The 22,730-nt window shown below is 43.3% G+C and overlaps 1 protein-coding gene across 3 annotated transcripts in view; it reads left to right on the forward strand.

The window, feature by feature from the left end:
* DNM2 (dynamin 2) overlaps positions 1-22,730 on the forward strand; it is a 184,139-nt gene that overhangs the window by 36,710 nt on the left and 124,699 nt on the right. For all 3 annotated transcript variants that reach the window (XM_073622602.1, XM_073622600.1, XM_073622601.1), the window contains exon 2: positions 14,808-14,881. In XM_073622602.1, the coding sequence (XP_073478703.1) occupies positions 14,808-14,881 (74 nt within the window). The remainder of the gene's footprint in view (positions 1-14,807; positions 14,882-22,730) is intronic.

Raw genomic sequence — 22,730 nt, forward strand, 5'->3', positions numbered from 1 at the left:
CTGTGTGCAGCAGCCTCCCTAATACTCTGTCCAGCAGTGTCCATGAGTGTCTCAGCCATTGGAGATTCTCCCTCCTGATTGGCTAAGACACAGCAGCGGCGCCATTGGCTGCCGCTGCTGTCAAAGTTGGCTAGCTAATCAGGGGGGATAGGGGGTGGGGCTAAAAGGACACAGGGAGATGTGACTCGGCTCGGGTTCCCCCATAGCAAGCGCCTTGCTGTGGGGGTACTCTACAGGAGGGAGAGGGGTCAGGAGTACAGAAGAGGGACCTGAGAAGAGGAGGATCAGGGCTGCTCTGTGCAAATCCACTGCAACAGAGCAGGTAACTAACATGTTTGTAAAGTCTGTTATTTTTGTAGGGGGGAAAAAAATCACTTTAAAATGAAACTTCTGCTTTTGGGTGGAATTCCGCTTTAAGAGCAACCAATATCGGACTATGAAGAGCATGCGACACTCACCATTATTTCTGTTGGGCGGTAATGGTGATTGACACTGTGGCATCCTGCTCTGTCATTTGGGGATGTGGAGACAGTCCTCTACCCATGTTACAAATTTTGACTTGGACATATGGAGCTTTCTTTCTCTGCTCCCAGTGAAAAAAAGAGCAACAGGGAGTTAAAGTGATTGTAAAGTCTTGTGTGTGTTTTGTTTTAAATAACAAACATGTTATACTTGCCTGCTCTGTTGCAGTGGATTTGCACGGGGCTGCCCGGGTCCTCCTCTTCTCCGGTCCATCTTCGGTGCTCCTTGCCCCTCCCTCCTGTCGAGTGCCAGAGCAAGCAGCTTGCTATCAGGGCACCCGAGCCAAGCTGCAGCTGTGTCCATTCAGACGCTGAGCTCCGCCCCCTCTCCCCTGATTGGCTAACTGACTTTGACAGCAGCGGGAGCCACTGCTGTATCTCAGCCAATCAGGAGGGAGAGTCCCAGAGGGCCCAGGGACTTGTGGACGTCACTGGATAGAGATAGCCCTCAGGTAAGTATTGGGGGGGCTGCTGCACACAGAAGGCTTTTTTTATCTTAAAGTGGATGTAAACCCAGAAAAAAAAAAAAATAATAATTTAAGGCTTGGACCTTGTACAGTATAGGATTTCATGTCATCTGTGCCCAGTCTTGCCACAAAGAGTTAATCCAGCTCTGAGCAGTCCTCTTCTCTTTAGGCTATGTTTCCACTAGTGCGTCCCCAAAGTCGCGCGATTTTGCCGCGATTTTTTACCGCGATTTTACCGCGATTTGAAGCAATGCCTGTATCTATGGACCTCAAGTCGCATCAAAGTGGGACCAAAGTAGTGCAGGGACTACTTTGAAGTCGCTGCGACTTGAAGTCGCACAGATATGAACGGTACTCATTGGAAATCATGGGAAACAATTTGTCATGCGACTTTTCAGTCCCAAGTCGCATGAAAAGTCGCACTAGTGGAAACAGAGCCTTAATCAGTAAGATAAAAACTGAACACATAGGGAAATGTCAGTTTTTTTTTCCCCCTTGCTGTGAGTGACAGGTTGACAGGTTATTTACATATCTCATGCAGGAGTGTGAGAAAGGCATTCTGTGTACTTCACATCCCCCTCCTTTCTTCTCCAGCTCTCCCAGGATTTGCTTCCCCACACCTCAGCATGATTGTTGACTTTTCTGGGATTTGACTGGATGTTAGAGATCATAACAGAAGTTCAGTGTAAGAAATACACAGGAGAAAATTCATGTTGACAAGGGGAGTGTAGAGGTGGGCGGGGAGTCTACTGACATCACGACTCCACCCACCGAGCTCCAGACAACAGACCCACCCACAGAATCTGCCGTTTTTCGGGTCTCTCAACAGAGGGAAGACATTTGACAGGTAAAGATACATGCAGGAGGCATGTATATCCTTATAGATAACCACCATGGCAGTAGTTTAGTAAGGATGAGAGTGGGTTTACATCCACTTTAATGTATCGAATGAATTTAGGCTAAAAAACCTTCTGACTTTACACCCACTTTAAAGGAGGTGGTGTATATCTGGGGAGGGTGTCAGATAAGTGCACCTGTTGATTTGTTTTGCATAGTTAGATTTTATAGGTGTATGGCATGTACAACCTATAAACGGTGCAATATACTTTTTATTTCTGAAATTTTATTGTACACTTTCCCGCTCTCCCAGCCCATCCCAGTAGGTTCTATACTTGCCTAACCCTGCTCCAGCAAAATATCACCCACAAAGTCAAAGAGTTGCATGTCATAATCATCTTCTGAGCTGTGCATGCACATGTCCCTTTCCGTTCATTCCAGCAAACTTTGTATTCTGCTGGAACAATGAGTACAAACTTTTCATAGGATTTAAAGAAGAGCCTACTTTGTAGTTACACCTTAAAGAGGAAGTAAACCTTGATGGGTTTTACTTCCTCTCTTGCTCCCTGTATAGCGATGCATACTAGCCCATTATGTGACACTTGCCTGCAAAAGAATCCAGCGATGTCCCCTGTGTAGGCAGCGTCCATCTTCAAGCCCCTCTTCCTTCCAGGCTGCAGACTCCAGGTCTGTGATTTGCCGGAGCCACGTGACATCACTCCCGCGCATGCGCACAGTAACGACACATGCTAGGGAAGAAATGGCACTGAGTTTTGTTTCTTTCCCGCGCATGTGCCGTTCACTTTATCGGCGGACTACTAGTGAAATATCTCCTAAATGGCGCACGTTTAGGAGATATTTCCACTACCTATAGGTAAGCCTTATTGTAGCAATGTTGTTGCTACAGGGTGGCTCTTCTGTGCAGAATTGCGAACATGTAAGTGAATCTGCACTTCTGTCTGCTGGGGGCGCACGTGCCCCACTTTAGCTGTTATTTACAGAAAAACGCAATCTGCACGTGCTGGGCACTGGATGTCCACCGGCACCCGCTGATCGTCGGTAAAACATACAACTGAGATCTGTCTATGTAAACAAGGCAGATCTCTGTTTTGACAGGGGGTTAGGGAAAGCAGGGAACAAAATACATCTTCTCCCCTAGTAAAAGCACCTCCCACAGTACACACGCAGGCTAGGCACACGGTTAACCCTTTACCCCCCCCCCCGATGTTTGTTTAACCCCTTCCCAGCCAGTGTCAGTACAGTGACAGTGCATATTTGTTAGCACTGATCACTGTATTAGTGTCATTAGTTCCTGCAAAGTGTTAGTGTCCACCGCAAATATTGCAGCCCTGCTATAAGTCACTGATCGTCACCACTACTGGTAGAAGAAGGGGAGGAAACAAATCTGTGTGTAATGTAATTTATTTTGTTTTATAACGCAAAAAATAAACCGACGTGGTGATCAAATACCACCAAAAGAAATCTATTTGTGGGGAAAAAAAATACATAATTTTTATTTGGGTACAGCATTGCATAGCAGCCCAATTGTCAGTTAAAGTAACAGTGTCTTATTGCAAAAAATGGCCTGGTCATGAAGTAGTGGTGGGGGGTGAATGTTGCGGAGGTCAAGCGGGTAAAGAATAAAACCCTTGCCAGTTTAAAATGGAAATTAATTAAAGTAACATTTTGTGTATAGATATAAAAAAAAAAAAAAACTTATCTTTTTTTTTTTTTTTTTTTTATCACATGCCCTCTGTTCTCGGCTTCATAAGGAGCTCAGAGGTGACCGCACACTGATCTTCCCAGTGACTGGCAGGAACACCAGGGATTTCACATAAAGGAAGCAATACAAAGAGAATACTTTCTCCTACAAGTACATGGTATAGCAGGGACATATCAGGGATATGAAATGTTGGGTTTACGTATTCTTTAAAGCGGGATATAAATCCTAACCCATTTAGGGGGCCATGTAGATCGGAGTTGATTGATTGCGTTTGCCATGTTTTTGAAGCGCACATCAATCGCAGGTCAACAGTTTACTTCAGTGCTGCAGTGCGGATAATGGTTCTGCAAAAAAACAACTCAAAGCACGTCTAACTGAGATGTTTCCTTTTTCTAAAAAAGCTGGTGAAATGTAGCTCTTTGTTGTGTTTTCCATTCAAACGTGTGCCTGTTGAGCAGCTCGGCATTCATATGCGAAAAGCAGCATTGGGCAACAGTGAGCCCTCACACTGACCCTACTAATCGATCGCCCAACCCACTGTTAGTAACACTGCAGTTGTGCTATCTGTTGTCACCTGAATATACCTATGATGGCGGGTCACTTGTTTTATGAAAGGGAAGAATCTGTTTTGAGGTAGAACTACTCCTTGGCTGCTGCTGGATGATTGTCGCCATTTAAAGAGGGGTTCCAGCCTGGGTAAAAAAAAATTAAGTCAGCAGCTGCAAATACTGTAGCTGCTGACTTTTAGGCCCCATTCACACCTGAGCGTTTTGTAGCTTTAAGCCTGAAGTTACAAAACGCTGGAGGGGGAAAAAAAAAGATCAATTCTCTATGGAGATGGTTCACATGTCCACTCCAAAACGCCTGAAGCCAGAAGCTCAAACGCCTCTTCTTCTTTTTTTTTTTTTCTTTTTACATTGGTGACCTGTACAAAATTGCGAAACTTTCTTTCTTCCTGAAAACACTACACTCCTGTGAATGGGGCCTAAATATAACACATACATATAGTTGGACCACCAAATTAGTATAAGTAGACAGTCAGGTAGACAGAAGGATGAAACTCACCTCTCACCACATCCCAAAATAAACAGCGAAAATCTTTGGATCAAAAGGGAGGGTCCCCAGGGATTTTGTGGGTGGGAGGGAGATATGAAGTATCTCCCTCCCAAGTACTTCATATCTCCCTCCCACCCGCAAAATCCCTGGGGTCCCTCCCTTTTTGATCCAAAGATTTTTGGGGCCTAAATATAAGGACACTTGCCTGTCCATGTATCCCACGATGTTGGCCCCGAAAAGTCGACCTGTCCATTGGCTCCGAGTGCCGACGCCGGCATCCTTGCTAAAGGATACAGGAAGCCTTGCGGCTTCACAGCCTGTTTCCTACTGCACATGTGCGGGTTGTGCGGCGCTTTCTGGACACACCCAGACTACATATGATTTCAAAGGAGTTCAATTTTTGCCTAGGACTCTGCTTTAAATTAGATTATATACTGATTCAGCCATTATCTTATGTACCCACCATAACCCATGGAGTGGAGAATGAACTGCAGTACTGTGATCTATAGGAGCTTTGTCTATCCTTCTCCTTTTTAATTTTGTAGAATCTAGTTGGGCTTTAAATCTTTACAACACACATTGGTAAAGCTGGGTACACACTGTTAGACCTCTTTCACAGGGGCAGCATGTTTTGTTATTTTGAAATTCCAAGACTTCAGGCACAGCGATCGCTTGCAGTTGTACATTGCGATTACATGCGGCTGCGTTTAGCTGCGGTGGAATGTTCTGTACATTTCTGATGTGCTTCCTGTTTCTCTTTCCTTGCTGCTATCCACAAGTGAAGTAGTACACTGCGATTACCTGCAGTTATGTACAGATAGCAGCGATAAATCTGTCCTGGACGCAGTCAAATTAATTTTTTCTAACCGCACAAAACCCCGTGTAACGAAACCGTCGCTAAACGCAGTGTGTGAATGGGGCCATAGGAAAGCATTGTGTGAGTTTTTAAGTGCAGTAGATAACTTCATCTATCCGCAGCTAAAAGCTGAATTCTATCTGCCCATGTAAAAGGGGCCTTCGTGTACCACAAGGCTGAATCTACAGATGTAAAGTGATTGCAGGAATCTCCCCCACTGTGCTAATGTATTCTGACAGCAGGGACGCCTCATCTGTCAGAATAGACTGATCAGTGCTGCCGCTGATTGGCTGCAAGATACTGATCGATGGAAGTTTTCCAGAATGACAGTTTGACAGAATCCAATCTAAAATGTCGCTTTAAGAGCCCTTTCACACCGAGCTGCTCATAGCGTCGGCGTTAAAACGCCGCTATTTGTAGTGGCGAATTTTGGCCGCTAGTAGGGTGCTTTTACCCCCACTAGCGGCCGAGAAAGGGTTAAAACTGCCCGCAATGCTCCACAATAGCGGCGTTTTGCCGGCGGTATCCCAGCGCTGCCCCAGTGCTGCCCCATTGATTTCAGTGGGGAGCAGCGGTGGAGGAGCGGTAAACACACCGCTCCAAAGAAGCTGCTGACAGGACTTTTCCTGACGTCTTGCCAGCGCAGCCCTCGGGCTTTCACACTGGAGACGGTGCTGCAGCTGTTTCAGGGCAGATTGCAGGCGCTATTTTTAACGCTATAGCGCCTGCAAAACGCCCTCGGTGTGAAAAGGGTCTAATGGAACCAAGATGGCTACATACAGATTGGAGTTCAGCTGCACTGGCTGACTTTCCATCTGTTTTACCCAGCTTAAGAATGTGTACATTAGCTCTCCTTTGCATAGATTCTAAAATTAATTGAGTCAATTCATAAGAACTGAATTTGTGAACATTGCTGTATGCCATGTAGCCACCATGTCATTTATTCTGCAGGTCGCCCTTTTCCAGCTCGCACTCTGTGTACAATCTAGGTGAGTGGTGTAAAGTGCTGAGTGGGTGTATATACTATACGAAGTGCTTTCTCTGCAGGATGATGACACAATGTCTTTCCTCTGTGGATATTTGTATCAGCTTCCTGTTGGTCCTGTGCCTGGGTGAATAATACCCAGAGTGCTTTTTATCACAGGCCTGACACAGCACATGCCACAAAAAGCAGCTATTTGTTTGTTATCCTTGATTGTGACAATCAGAGCTGCTCTGCTGCCTTCCTTCCTCTTTGCTGTCTGTACATTGCGCTTGCTGAGAGCTAAAAATATTTCATTCTATTCCAGCGCACAGCACGCTGCCTTTCTTCTCCTCCATTTCCCAGCCCAACTGCTTTTGTGTCGGTGTTCTGTGATATGCAGCGTTTATACCCTACACTTTTCACCAGTTTTACTTTTTTTTTTTTTTTTTTTCACTTCTGATGAATGCCTCCAGTTTTTGATTATTATTTTCACTTTAAGTAATTTTTAATTTTTTTTGTCCCCACGATGTATAAACTGATCGGATTCTCTTTACCCATTATTATTATTATTTTTTTTTTTTTTTTTAGTGAGTTACAGCATAACTATCAGAGCCTGTTCAAACGTGGCAAAGCCATGTGTTTTACAGCTGCGTTGAGCCACATTTTTGAAGCCTCTCGACGACCCTTGAATGCCCATCATGGAAATCAGTAGGCACCGCACAATGCAACACACACAATGTACAGGTGTGGTAGCGTTGTGCCTCAGTGCAGTAAGAATTGAGAGGCAGGTCTCATTCAGGAGGCATTTCCAATTGGCAAACACTTCCATTAGGGCTCTTTCACATGGGTGTCCAGGGAGTAGTAAAAACAGGAGGTTTAGCCTTCTTTTTACCAGCCCCAACCACCCATCAAAAGCTTACCATAGAGACAGAGGAGGCTGTTGCTGTGATACTTTGCGGTGTACCAGTTTTAACTCCTGCATGTCATGTTGACAGGGGACACCTGTCAGACGCATGCATTTAAGTCAATGGAACCACGGAGAGCCAAATGAATGGGTTGTGGTGCATGAGTCTTATTGAAATTTGCCGTTTTTGGCAAAAAAAAAGCATTCAGGAGGCGATCCTGTCGCCCCTAAATGTATTGACAATGGCTCCTTGGCTCTCTGAATAGCTATCCATCTCAGATTGCTTTTTAGAGAACAAGTGTGAACTTGCCCTTTAAAGTGGTTCTAAAGCCTAAACTTTTTTACCCTAATGCATTCCCTCCAGTAAGGTAACAAATGTTTATGTAGCAGTATTGCCCCATCACATCTCCTTTATACTTACCCGAGTCCTCACTCGATCCAGCACTGTTCCTGTCTGTAACGGCTCTGTCTTCTCTCCCCGCTCTCACAAGCTTTGCCAATGGCTCCTGCTGCAGTCATTCCAATCCTTTGACAAGGGGGCGGGGCCGAGCCACGCTGTCTGTTTTCTATGGACACAGGCAGCATGGCTCGGGATTGAGCCCATACATGTGCCCCTATAGCAAATGGCTTTGTATGGGGGTCATTCAGAAGGAAGGAGGAGCCAGGAGCACCAGCTGGGGACTTCTGAAGAGGAGGTTCGGGGCCGCTTTGTGCAATTCCACTGCACAGAGCAGGTAAGTATAACATTTTTTATATATATTCTCTCTATATTTTATAGAGATATTTGTCTCTAATCTCTATCTTTCTTTAAAGTGGTAGCAAACTGCCAGACCCTTTTTTTTCCTGCAAAGTTATAATGTGCTAGTATGTATCGCAGAATAGCACATTGTGTGAATTTAACCTTAGAACGAAGCACTTCCAGCGACAAGCTGTCACCACTGACCGGGCTTAAATCTTCACCCGTCTTCCTTCTGGGTTCGCAGACTCCAGCGTTTACGGCACAGGACTCTGGGGGAACAGTCTGGGTGGTCGTTCCTTCAGAGCACATCTGCCAGTGATGTTACTGGCTGCATGTACAGTAAATCTACCCTAAATGGTGCACTTTTAGGTGCTATCAGTACCTATACGTAATCCTTATTATAGTCACCTATAGGTAATATTCATGTATGGGAGTTCACGCCCACTTTTTTAAATGTCAATGAAAGCATTCTGTTACTGTTCCTATTGCGGTTACAAGGGTGTTCACAAAGTGTTTTTTGGTCACTGGGGGAGAGGCAGAGGAGATTTCTGTATCCCAGAATGTACTGGGAAATAGGATGAAGCAGCCCCTTGTTGCTGACCAATGTAAGCACCCCGTCAGTGGTAAATGGTATATATCAACCCTCTAACTGCCACTTTTGTTTGATAGCTTGGTCTGTTAATGCCTTTATGCTATAACTGGATACTAATATTTATAGGTAAAGTTGATCCAGGGAATGAATATCTGATTTGCCTCTTGGGGGATTAGGAAGGAATTCCCCCCCCCCCCCCCCCCTGCTGAAGCAAATTGGATCACACCTTATTGTGGTGCTTTGCCTTCCTGTGGATCAACTGTGGGCATCGGATTGTAGAATTTTTTTTTTTTTTTTTTTCCCTTCTGTTGGTGGAACTGGATGGACTTTGTTTTTCTTTTCAACCACTCTAACTTTGGAAATTATTTAGCTCTGCATATAAACCAATCCTTTTCCAGGTTTTATTGCCAAAGCTTTATTAAACAAGCTGAAGATAGAAGCTGATTGGCTACCATGCACAGCTGCTCCTGTTTGAGTGCTCCCATTTTAGTACATCTCCCCCCACATGACTATTATGTATCTATTACCGGGAGGCAGCTTTTTGGTTGTGATGGCTGTCCTATTGCCTCCTGATTGCAATTAGTGACACTGGAGCTGTCGTTGACAGCTCGGTCAGTGTACTTGGATTATAGGTCAGTGATTTTATAAAACGCATTGAAGCCAGCCACAACCAGCATTTTCAGTACGAAGTCCTCATACAGGATTTCCAGAATGTTCTTACATCCAGAACACTTTGGTTGGGTTGCTGTCTTTAGTAGAATGCATTGTTGCAACTTTAGTCTTTGCATAATTCTTTGGTTTCTGGCTCCTTGCTTTGTAAGGAATTAGCGGATCCTCGGTTTATAGTCAGTATTTTCGTATTTCTGTACCTGTAGTACTCGGAGCTGGTGGTAGATCTGCTGTCAGATCATTAATGATGTGGTGTGACCTGAAGGTTGTAGAACACACGTGGCTGGAAATGAAGTGAAATCCATTCATGCTGCTTGTCGTACATCAATCCCATTGACATTGTGACGGTTGAGCAACACAAGGATGAACAATGCGTAGAGATCTTTTACTCATTGTTGGTTTTTCCATTTTAAACACTTGAGGTGTTTTTACAGCAAGTGTGACTGGTGTTAAAGGGATTTTCATGTTTTTGCGGTCTGACTCATGAAAAATGAAGTAGATGTTTTAAATACACAATGCATGAGAAACTTGTAGGGAGTCTTTCAGTAAGTGTCCCGTCTGTCCGAATAAAGACACATACTGGTTATGAATGATGATCGAAGCTAAATGAACTTCCTAGGGAGTGTCAGACAGGGACAGAAAAGCATCTCTCATCATGCTGACATAAATTGGACATGGTCAGTATTGAGCAGAGATGTATTCTAATCTACCCAGCTGTCTCCTTCCCTTCACAGGGCAAAGCACTCTGCATTGTCCAGTCCATTCGCTGTAGTATAGAAATGTCTGCAGGATCCAGCAAAAAGTAAATTGAATGTTTTCAGCAATTGGGAAAGGAGCAGCAGAAAGGTGTTTTTTTGTTTTGGTTTTTTTTGTTTTGTTTGGTTTTTTTTGTTTTGTTTGGTTTTTTTTGTTTTGTTTGGTTTTTTTTGTTTTGTTTGGTTTTTTTTGTTTTGTTTGGTTTTTTTTGTTTTGTTTGGTGTTTTTGTTTTGTTTGGTGTTTTTGTTTTGGTGTTTTTGTGTTTTTTTTTTTTTTTGTTTTTTTTTTTTTTGTTTGGTTTGGTTTTTTCCCTGTGAATGGCTGTGCAGGACGAGATGCGTCAGGACTAGAGCTGCATGATTCTGGCCAAAATGAGAATCACAATTTTTTTGGTTTAGAATAAGATCACGATTCTCGCAACGCAATATCTTTTCACATTATACAAAAATGAGCTAACTTTACTTTTTTTCATTAAAGTAATTAAAAAAAAATGCATTTGAAAGACCGCTGAGCAAATAGTCTGACATAAAATATTGCAACAACCACCATTTTATTCATTAGGGTCTCAAATGAAAATATATATATATCTCTGGGGGTTCTAAGTAATTTTCTAGCAAAAAAAAATAGATTTTTAACTTGAAACCAACAAATGTCAGAAAAAAGGTTTAAGTGGTTAAACTTTTTTCGCTTAGGCCCCCTTTCACACTGTCGGACCGTTCAGGTCTGCCTGTCAGTTTTGTTGGTGGACCTGAACGGGCGCTCCATGCTAGTCTATGGAGCGACGGATGTCAGCGGTAACATGTCCGCTGACATCCGACACGGTCCGATTTGACTGAAATCAGACGGATGTCCCTACATCCCTGGTGGATCAGATCGGATGAAAACGGACAGGCTGTCCATTTTTGTCCGATCTCTCCATAGGCAGCAGCGGTGCTCAACAAGCCCCTCCCCGCTCAGTGAGCAGAGAGGGATCTGTCATCCACCGGCTCAGTGGAGAGATCTCGCGCTGAGCTGCTGGACAGAGGTGGACTCCGAGGCTATGGATCCACCTCATGAGAATGATGCCTTACATGCAAAGTCTATTCCATTGACAAATTGTTACAATGTTTACACTTGAGTTCAAGTGATAAAGAATGTTTTGATTCTTGGCAGACTGCCCGTTTTTTCTTTTCCTTTCTTTTGAGGGCTGTGGCTTCAGAAGAGCAGAGAGAATTCTTTACATAGAAAGAATCGGGAAACACTTTAGTCAAGATTGCGATATCGATTCTTGATCATGCAGCTCTAATCAGGACCAGTCTGATCATTGGAGGGGAGCAAACTGAGTTCCCAGCATAGCTAGAGAACTGACCATACAAGCACACGGTACAGCAGGCACATATCAGGAATATGGAATGTTGGGTTTACATATTCTTTAAAATGTAAAGAGTTGCTGAGCATTTCACAGGCAGCGTGAATAAAGGATCTAAAGCTGGATATACAAGCGTAGATGATTTTCACTCTGTCTGTGGGCTGATTTGAAAAATATTTAACTCATTCCACTGGTCGGATGGAGGAAGCTCCTGCTGTGGCTATTGTATGCTGACGGCCATAGCTGGCAACTGTCAATACCTGAGCTCTTCAGCCAGCAGTTTTCTTCCCGGCTCCTTTGATTCTTTTCAATTGAAGGATGTTGAGGAGGAGGTGACAGACGGGGCCACACACGTAGAAATTTCATTCTAGTGTTTATGCAGCTTAATATTGGCTTCACTCTAGGTGCTATGTGATCATTTACTCTTCCCTAAACCCTGAAATGAACTTTTTACCTCCAAACTGTAAAATCTACTCCGTCATTTACCACTTCTACTTTGCCCTTGCAGAAAGTGAACTTGAGTGCAAGGATAGGCCCATCCACTGCATAAAATTGATGTATACATTGTATTATTGCTTCCCAAGAAAATGTAATTCATTTTGTGCATTATACTACTAAGCAACAACATGCTTTCACTTCTACTAATGCCATTCGTGTTTTATTGATGTTTCGTATTTACACAGAGATGGAGGTACCAGCTGGACACCACTGGCAAACAAGCTGGGGTGTGTGTAATATAAATATCGAAATATATAAATCCACTTCAGCTCCGGAAGGTATTACCCCCTTCATGACCAGGCCATTTTTTTGCTATTCAGCACTGCGCTACTTTAAATGGCAATTGAGCGGTCATGCAACACTGTACCCAAACAAAATGTGTGTAGATATTTTTCTCCACAAATAGAGCTTTATTCTGGTGGTATTTGGTCACCACTGGGCTTTTCTTTTTTGTGCTATAAACAAAAATGAGTGTAAATTTTTGAAAAAAAACAACAAAAACTTTGTCATAAAACATCCAGTAAAAAATGTTGAACATCCTAGTGTCTTCCCAAATGTAGGCCAAAATGTATTCTGCTACATGTTTTTTAAAAAAAAACACAAAAAAAAAAACAACCACCCAATAAGCGTATAGTGATAGTCTCTCTGTATCTATATCTCTCTCGCGCTCTGTATCACTCGCTCTTTTTTTTATATATAATATTTCTCTATCTCTATCGAAGGGGTTAACTTCTAGGGCAATCAAAGGGTTAAATGTGTGTGGCACTAGGTTTGCTGTGTGGCGCTTTTACTATGCGATGTGCTGGTGCTCCCTGCTTTGCAAGGAAGCAAAAACAGGTACATCGCTGTTGTCAGCAGAGAGCTTTGTGTTTACATACACAAAGCTTTCTCCTGTCACTCGCACCGATGATTGTCCAGGAATTGGTGATTGGCAATTTGCTGGAGCCAGGGAGGGCACAGCCGGGTGCGTGCGCGTGACCCCTACCCAGAAATTTGTATTAAGGGTGCATTTACATCTGCTAACGTAGGAGAAAATGCATGCTAGTGGGGCCCATCAGCTGCGAGAGCTGGCAGCTTTCTATTACTTTCAGTGGGGTTGCCTACTTGCAGGGATGTGGAGCGAGAGATGGAGAGATAGATAATATAACCTTCTTTTTATTTTTTTGTCGTTCAACCAGCAGGTTGAACAGAAATGACCCAATTCACCCATCCCCTGTGCTGCGCCTTTGTGTCCTGACCGAGGAGAGACGTCTCCGCTGTCGGAATACACTGACTAGCACTTTCCGCTGTAGCCATAGCCTGAGGAATTTATCGTGCAGATATTGTCCAAAAGGCTGGTTGTACAGAGGTCAATTGGTAGAATAATTTCTGTACAACCAGCCTGCCCATAAAGGCTTCAAAATTTGGCTGATACCTGCTGAGCTAGTGGGATTTCGATCCATGTATGGCGGGCTTTAATATAGATGTTTGTACATCAGTTGTTGAAGACAGCGTAGATAATACAGTGACTGCCAGTCCATTGAAAGTGGAGTTCCACCCAAAAGTGGAACTTCCGCTAATCGGCTTCCTCCCCCCCTCCGGTGCCGCATTTCAGGGGGGGGGGGGGGGGGGGGACGGGACGGTTACATGTTTTTGACAGGTACCCTTCCCTACTTCCGGGAGATGGCACCACCCCTCGGAAGTTCAGCCCCCTCCTTCCCCTGGCGTCAGGACAATTAGAAAGCGCAGCTCGCTTTTGCGCATTAGAGGACCAGTTGTGAAGCTGAAAGGCTTTGCTGCTTGTTTCCCTTTACGATGAATGGCAGTGGCAGCACCTGACAGCCGATCCAAAAATCAGCTGGGGTGCCGACATTGCAGGCTCCCTGGACAGATAAGTGTCTATATTAAGTCAGCAGCTACAGGATTTGTAGCTGATGACTTTTATTTTTCCCCAGGCGGAAGACTTTTTTAACAGTTGGGTGGCACATGAGGAGCGCATTTAGTTTTCAGTGAGTCAGTCAGCTCATACACTTGCATTGTAAAATGCATCCATTGTGTAGCACTATCAATAGGAATGGTGCAGCGCTAAAAAATATTAATGTAAAAATGTCCCAATAAAAACCAAAATAAATATGGTCAAACAAAAGTCCTCTCCGTCAGGAAGAAATAATACTCTAATCAGCGAGATCCATATTGAAAGGAGACATAAACCAACGATCTTCTACTCCATTAGAAGATCGTTGGTTTATTCTATGAAGACTGCCTTTTTTCTACACACGTGTATAACCCATACACTGATAGTAAGGGTCAGTTTGTTTGGGTGTTGGTGACGGTGTTTTCATCTCTCTTCTGTGTCTCCTTTCAATATGGATCTCGCTGATTAGAGTATTATTTCTTCCTGATGGAGAGGACTTTTGTTTGACCATATTTATTTTGGTTTTTATTGGGACATTTTTACATTAATATTTTTTAGCGCTGCACCATTCCTATTGATATCTCTTCAATTGTATCCAACAATTTTTGTGTCAGCAGCTTCCTCTGTTTTATTAAGTGCAACAGATTCTGTTTTTACATTGTGTAGCACTGCATAGTTGGAAGAAGAGCTTGTGTTTACAACAAGCTAATCATACAGCACAGGGGCAGGTGTCAGTAAAATAACATTTTCTTGCAAGGTTTTGCTTTTGGTATAACCTGATTTACGTCAGTGTATAGGTTTACATGTAACACCGGTAAGACTATACATTTCCTTTTAAGAATTACCATAGGCTTAGTTTGTGAGTGGTCTCCAGAAAGATCACTACACAGAAGAAATGTGACTGGACACGGAGCCTGATGGGTGATGGCATTACCTGATACACTGTCTGACCAGTATTTTATCTCCTGTGATTTTTCTGCAGAGATTTCCTTCCCCGTGGATCTGGAATCGTCACACGTCGTCCGCTCATCCTTCAGCTCATCTTTTCAAAAACAGGTAAGTCTTTGCTACATCTCTCCATGTATTGGGGGAGTTTTTCCCCATAGTTAACGGATGTTCTTTTGTCCATTTAGCTTTAACCACTTAAGACAGGGCTTGACAAATTTACTTTGAATCTAGGCGCCAGCTAAAGTTGGGAGCCAGTTTGTTGACAAAAAAAAGCTTTAACGACAAAACCACTTCTCTTGTGTAGCCCTGATGTGTATCTTTACAGATGCACGACACAGGTTTACACAGTGAGAATATACGGAGGTGCCGGTATGTTGTGAAAGTGAAAAAAAAAAACTTTAGCTCTGTTGCGGTAAGCAGAGACAGATGAAGCTTTCTTTTGGTGGTATTTAAAGGGGTTGTAAAGGCAGAAGCGTGGTTTGTTCGTTTTTTTCTTTTCTCTTTCTCTTGATGCATTCTATGTGTCAAGATAATAAACCTTCTGTGTTTATCGCCCCCCCATAATTACTTACCTGAGGTCCATCTCTGTCCAGTAATTTCCACGAGTGTCTTGACCGTCGAGAGATGGTCCCTCCAAATAGGCTGAGAGACAGCAGCAGCGCCATTGGCTGCCGCTGCTGTCAATCAATGCAACTAGCCAATCAGGGTGGAGAGGGGGCCGGGGCATGTCTGAATGGACACAGGGAGCTGTGGCTTAGCTTGGGTGCCCCCATAGAAAGGTAAGTATAATATGTCCCAATACAGTGAAAACCTAGGCCTTCTTCCATTATCTCGGCGCTATGGAAATTTTAGCTCTTATAAATATAGACAATTTAGTAATCGCAGTGATTCGATCTTTCACAGCGATTCAAAGTGTCAGCTGCCGCTTAAAGTGCAAAAAGGCAAAACAATAATCGTAAACAATATAGTAAATGTCTACAGATACTCCGAAGGTACTTCTGATTACTGACGCCCTCAGAGGAAGTCGTGATGACGAAACGTGTCAGAACATGACCTTACGGTGACCGGAAGTGGCGTTTGCGTCCACAGCCAGGAAGAGCCAACTGGAAGTAAGCGGTGGACGCTGTCTTCCTTAGTTTTGTGAGTCTCGTGGGTCCTATGCTGTGTAGAACACCTTTTTTGAATGCTGATAATTTTAAGTACTGATTGATGAATTTTATGGAACATGTCATTTTGAGTTTAAAATAAACGAGAGAAAACAGAATTGCGCTATTTGAGCCTCTTTTTTTCTGTCAGAGTACCTGTGGGAGATCCAGTACAAGCTCTGACACCCTCCATGACGTGGAAGAATGCCATGGTTAACATATCGCAGCTTGGTGTGTTCATCTTTTATAGGGGGGGGGGGGGGAGACTTTAAGCACTTTAATAACCACTGGGATTTTTATTTTTTTGCTAAATAAAGAAAAATATCCAAAAATTTTGAAGAGAACATGTGCTTTTTTTCTTATGATTGTAAAGTCTGGGGGCATGCAGGATGGCGGGGTTCTGGGAGGGCGTCCTTAGTACTAGCTGACTGCGTGTTCAGTAGGCCAGTGCCCAGAACTGCATGTCCTGGTCATTAGGTAGTAGAAACTGCTCACACCTGGAAATGGGCTGACAAAAGCCCAGGCACCAGGATGCAATTTTTAGTTGCCATGGTGACCTAACGCCTGGGATTTGTCAAGCCCTGAATGAGAGACCAGGCTTTTTCTGGCACTTTGTTTTACAAGAAAGAATCGGTGCTATTTGCTAGAAAATTACTTGGAAACCTATTTTGAGCAGTGGTCTTTCAAACGCAATTTTTCTTTTGTGGGGGGGGGGGGGGGAATATACTTTTATTTTGCATAAAAAAAAAAAAAAAAAACAGTATATAACCACATTTATTTTATTTATTTTTTTTGTAAAATAAAAATGTTAAGCCGAGTAAGTAGATACCTAACGTGTCATGCTTTAAATTTGCGCATGCTTGTGGAATGGTGACAAACTACAATACTTAATCTCCATGGGTGACTCTTGACTTTTTTTTTTTTTTTTTTTTTTTTTTTTTTTTTTTTTACAAGGTTACCTGTCAAGAGTTGCAGGGGAGGGCTAACGCTAGAATTATTGCTGTCGCTATAACGCTCACGGTGATATCTCACATGTCAGCGGAGGCTTCAGTGTGTAGGTGTGTACATGAGAGGCAGCCAGCAACTGAAACCCCATTGTAACTGTTGGTGAGGTCACTTCCCAGGCATTTCCGGCATGCAGCATCCGCCGATGCAGACCGGGTGTGACTGCAGAACAGGTAAGTATAGCGACATTCTGGGTTACAGAGATGGATTAGGTTTAGAATTTGGGTTTTGACTGGAATTACTCTTTAACACTTTTGTCACAAGTCCTGGTCCACTAAAACCCATCAAGCTTACACTGACCTCCTCACAATGGGGGCGGGGGGGGGGAATTGGGGGGGGGGGGGGGGGTACAGTGCCAGGTACAGTGCCAGGTACAGTGCCAGGTACAGTGAGGAGAAAAAGTATTTGATCCCCTGCTAATTTTGTACCTTTGCCCACTGACAAATGATCAGTCTATACTTTTAATGGTAAGTTTATTCTAACAGTGAGAGACAGAATAACGAAAATATCCAGAAAAACGCATTTCAAAAAAGTTATAAATTGATTTGCATTTTAATGCGTGAAAAAAGTATTTGACTCCTTCGCAAAACATGACTTAGTACTTGGTGGCAAAACCCTTGTTGGCAATCATAGGTCAGACATTTCTTGTATTTGGCCTTCAGATTTGCATACATCTCAGGAGGGATTTTGTCCTTTGACCGTGTGATTTGAGTTATTGTTATGATGGAATGCCTATCCATAACTCATTTTCAATGCGCTGAGGGAAGGAGGTTCTCACCCAAGATTTGACGGCATGTGGCCCTGTCCATTGTCCCTTTTGATGCGGGGAAGTTGTCCTGTCCCTTTAGCAGAAAAACACCCCCGAAGCATAATGTTTCCACCTTCATGTTTGACGGTGGGATCTTGGGTCATAGGCAGCATTCCTCCCTTTTAAGAGAGTTCTCCTAATCTCAGCTTGTTACCTGTATAAAAGACACCTAGGAGCCAAAAATCTTGCGGATTTAATAGGGGATCAAATACTTGTATCACTCATTAAAATGCAAATTTTTAACTTTGAAATGATGTTTTTCTGGATATTTTTGTTCTGTCTTTCACTGTTTAAAATAAACCTACCATTAACATTATGGATTGATCATTTCTTTGTCAGTGGGCAAACGTAAAAAAATCAGCAGGGGGTCATATACTTTCCCTCACTGTAGATGTTCAGGTTTCAGTCAATGCAAACTTCAGCCGCAAGGTGCCATTCACCTTTTTTGTTTGGGTTCTTTAAACCCTTGTGTTTTTGTGTCTTGTCCCTCTGTTTTTTTGGGTTTGTCCCATGTTCTAAGAATACAAGTTCTGTAAAAATAATTTTACAGGTAGGTCAGAATTCCTGTCATCTAAATTTGTACAGTAAAGGACACAGGACTTTTATATTCTTCTTTCCTTTCTTGAAGTGGTTGTAAACCCTTTCCATATACCTAGCAAAGGGACTAGCCTCAGGTGATGCAGAGATAAAACAAATGATCCTACATAAGTTGTACCTGTCTGTCTGCAGTCTTTTTTCTACATCTGTTCAAAGTGCTGAATTTTATAAGCTTCTGAGTCCAGAAAATGGGGCAGAGCTCAGTGAGGAGCGTTCTAAAAGCTGATTGGAGGGAAGGGACACACCCCCTTTCACGCAAGAACAGAGCTGAGGTTGTCATTCTGCTGGAGCTCCCTCTCCTGTCACCATTTTTCTTTCGGTGTCAGGAAAAATTGTCCATAGTGACTCGTGCTTATAGCAGAGGAAAGAGGCAGCAAACAGAAATGACACTTGGTGCTCTAAATTGAGATAAGTACACTATAGAGGGATATGCTTTGTTCATATTTCATGTCTGAGGTTTACAACCACTTTAATTGGAGTATCAGAGTGGGTGGGGCTATAATGAGTATGGTTTAGGGGCAACACCAGCAAGTGTTTTGTTAGTGATCGTTTAGCTGTGGTTAGTAGCTGTCCTTCTGCATTGTGAACAGTCGGTGGCCCGGTCACCAAGGGTTCATCAGAGATCGCTTTGCATTACCTCAGTGATTGCAAAGTGTTCTCTAACTGGAAGAGGTGGAGAGGCGGAGTGGTGATGTCACACTGGCACCTGTACCAAGCGCATAAACTCCTGGGTTCAGTAAGCAGCAGGGCATTTGCTTGCCATGGGATCCAAAATTGGTGTTGCCTACTACAGTGTTTTTCCAGCTTCCAGAGATCAGCCAGGTATGGATTATACATGGTTACATTGGTAACCAAGCTGGACTAATGTAACACTGTAAAAATATCCATACCTGGAATTCATCATTAAATCTCCAGTGTACTGTAAGTTAAAAACTGAATTTTCTTCTCCTTTATGGGTAGATCATGTCCCGCTGGTCATGTGACTGTTCTCTGCATGGTGTCCTGTTCCCTTGTCATCCTGGGGGAAGAGTCCTCCTCAGACATGGGGATTATAATAACCTGCATTTATTATATGGAACATTCTTTGTCTGCTTATCTGGAAACACATTCGTGTGGAATCCATGGTAACCAGTCAGATCCTTTTGCTCTTCTTTTCTTTTATTGCATGGTTCAGTAATAAGCCATAATGAAGGTTCCTTGCCTGTGTCTTCAGTGCTGTTTGGGAGCAGATTTGGTGAAGAAAAGTGCAAAAGGCTGCAGTTTCTTCCATATGTTTTCAGCTGAGCAGTTCCGAAAAATGTTTTCTTGTACCCCATTTTTAGGAACAGTGATCTATTGCAAATTGCAGGAATCTAACACGTTGAGTTTTAGTAAATATATAAAGTTGTTTTATAACTATAATTTTTTTTTTTTTTTAATCTTCATTCATTAGCTGCATTAATGTAAAAACACCTTCCACTAGTCCCCCCCCTACCCACCCTCTTCGCTAAATACTTACCTGATTCCGGTATTGATCCAGCTCTGTGTCCATCTGCAGCAGCGCTGGTTCTCTCTCTCCTCTCACAGGCTCAGAGGCAGCAGTGGGGGCCATTGGCTCCTGCTGTTAATCAAATGCTGTGAGGATGGAGCAGGGGCGGGGCTGAGCCACGCTTTGTGTATCATTGGATGTACACAGCCCCGCTTCGGAGTGGATGCACTTGCATATGGAGGCTATCGCTCTCGCTGATTGGGATCACTCAGTAGCATTTTCCTAAATTTCCAGCTGGTAAGCGCACACTGAGTAGGGCACATGATGTCTCTCTTGGGACTACATGTCCCATCATCCCAGTTGCCATGCCTCTCCTCTGAGACCCAGCCTTAGGAGTTGCAGTCATTTTGTTACTTTGGAGTAGGAGAATGGGTGGGACTGTGTGTCCCGTGAATGGATGTACTCTGAGCTGGGAGTGCTCACAAATGGGTGGCTCCATCTGATCCTGCTAGCGTAAGTAGACCATTAACAGGAAAGAAGGGGCAGGTAAAATGAGACCAGACAGAAAAGTAGGATAGGAAAGCATTAGAAGAAGGCGAGATCTAATGTAAATCTAGAGTTCTGCAGCAGAAAACTTTAAAAGAGCAAAAATAGAAAAGTTTATTATCAATTTAAAGCAGTTGTATTTTAAATCCTGAATTTTTTAGCTGCATCTGAGCTTCACAAACCGAAAACCCTATTTAGTTAATTATTAATATTCAAAGCAAACTCATCCATCCATTTCTCCATTCTTTATTTTTTTTGAGAAATCACTTTGAAGTTCCGTTTTTAATGCTTTCTATGATTATAAAAGCAAATGCATGCTTCTGCTTCTATTGCTAAATACAACACCTGAAAAAAAGGTACTATGTTTAAAACCAGTATGCCATAAACAGCCTATTATTGACACCTCCATCTTAAAGTGAAGGCACTCTGAAAATAATCCAGTCACCTATACATAGATGTTCCTATATATAGAGTTGTCTAACACATGACTGAGAGTGCAGTACTTGGCAGTGATATATAGGTAGGACACTCAGCTGTCTCCTGTCCCCAATAGCAGATGCACCTTCCTCCTTGTCTCCTATCTCTCTCTACAGCAAACATATGGGACAGCAAGGCTTTTAAATCCCACTGCCTGGTCCAGTGCTAATATACATGCTGCGGAAACAAAGCACCACTGATCGTGCAGACTGCTGCTCTTATTAAAAGGATGTTTATTTTACGCCCAAGAAGCTTCAAAGGGATATAACAATCCCATTCTATTTACGATCTCTCAACTCGGGTTCCTCCTGGCATGACTTCTTTAGGTGCTGGTTTGGTCGTAATGTGTGTTTTGTTTTTTTTTTTTTTAATTATTTTGGATAGAGTAAGGGAGGGTTATAACCCCTGTCAATTTATTTTTGCCACCTGTGTTCCATTGGGGAGATTAATCTTCACGTCTTGTCTCAGGAAGTGAGGGAACCTCTGGTTATCACTAGGGTCACCAATACTGGATAAATAGTTAGTGTCCCTGTTAGGGAGATTGACAGCATTATTAACTTGACATGTGTTCCAATCTCTCTCCAATCTATCCAAAACTGGAAAAAAAGTTTTGCTCTTAGTTCTACTTTAACTGCTTTCCTACTGCTGTATAGTGAAATGACGGACAGGCCGGATCACTGTGCGGCAATCAGTGGTGCGCTGTGTCACTGGGACACGGCACCGATCATGGTAAAGAGCTCTTTACCATGTGATCAGCTGTGTCCAATCACAGCTGATTACAGTTTAAACCGGAAATACTGATTGTCTGCATTCCTTTTCTCATGCTGACAGTGCATGATGAGAGCCAATAAGCGGCATTCCCCAGTGGGGAAGTCTGTACTGATCATCAGTGCCCACCTGTGCTGCTTCCTCATTGCTCCCTATCCATGCCGCTCCTCATTGCCGCCTGTCAGACTGCATTCACACCTGAACGTTTTCAGCTTGTAAAACGCCCATCTCAAAAGTTGAAAAACGCCCAAGCAAAATCCCATTAAATCTGGCATGTCCAAAGTCTGGCCCATGGGCCAATCGTGGCCCATGTTCTGGTTTAGTATGGCCCCATTGGTAATTTGGATATATATCTTTTGTGGCCCCAACAAATCCCTGAGTGGCACTTGGGATTTGTTTGGGGGGGGGGGGGGGTCTACAAAAGGTGTATATACCATATTTATCATTCAGTTCTGGCATCCTCAGAGGGGGCAGGATGAGTGCCATCAGATTACATACAGGAGAATCCCCTGTTTACTCGGCAGCCTCTGTAATAGGAAGTCCCATCTCCTAGGCTGGCATTGGACAACTGTTCTCACTATCATAGGAGGCGGAACTTTTTATTAAAGAGGCCACCAAGTAAACAGGAGATTCTCCTGTATGTAATCTGTTGGCGCTCGTCCCGCCCCCCTCCCTGTCCCCTCCGAGGCTGCAGATGAGCATCGATCAGGCTGCATTGATGGCAATGGTGAGGCTGCATTCAGAGGCTGCCTTCATGGCAATGGTGAGGCTGCCTTCATGGGCACTGACCCTTATTTTGCTTCACAGCTCTTATTTAAAATTTTACGTTTTTTCCTGAAACTTCCCTCCTTAAAGTGAAGGTGCGTGTTATATGCCGCTAAATACGGTATATCCAAATAACAAGCTCATCTCTTCACCACACACAAAGGCAAGCAAATTCTTGTTGGGCAGTGTATTTAGTTAATTTGCATTTAATTTTAATGGTTCAAAGAATGTCAGGCAAAATGGTCGGCCCTCACGCATGTTCACTTCATCAAATCTCTGGCCCTCTTCGAAAAAAGTTTGGACACCCCTGATATAAATGGCCCCTGCTCACATCTGAGCGTTCTGACACCTGAAGCTCAAAAAAGTACGTTAGCTTCT

Source organism: Aquarana catesbeiana, linkage group LG03, assembly GCF_042186555.1.
Source record: "Aquarana catesbeiana isolate 2022-GZ linkage group LG03, ASM4218655v1, whole genome shotgun sequence".
Lineage (NCBI taxonomy): Eukaryota > Metazoa > Chordata > Amphibia > Anura > Ranidae > Aquarana > Aquarana catesbeiana.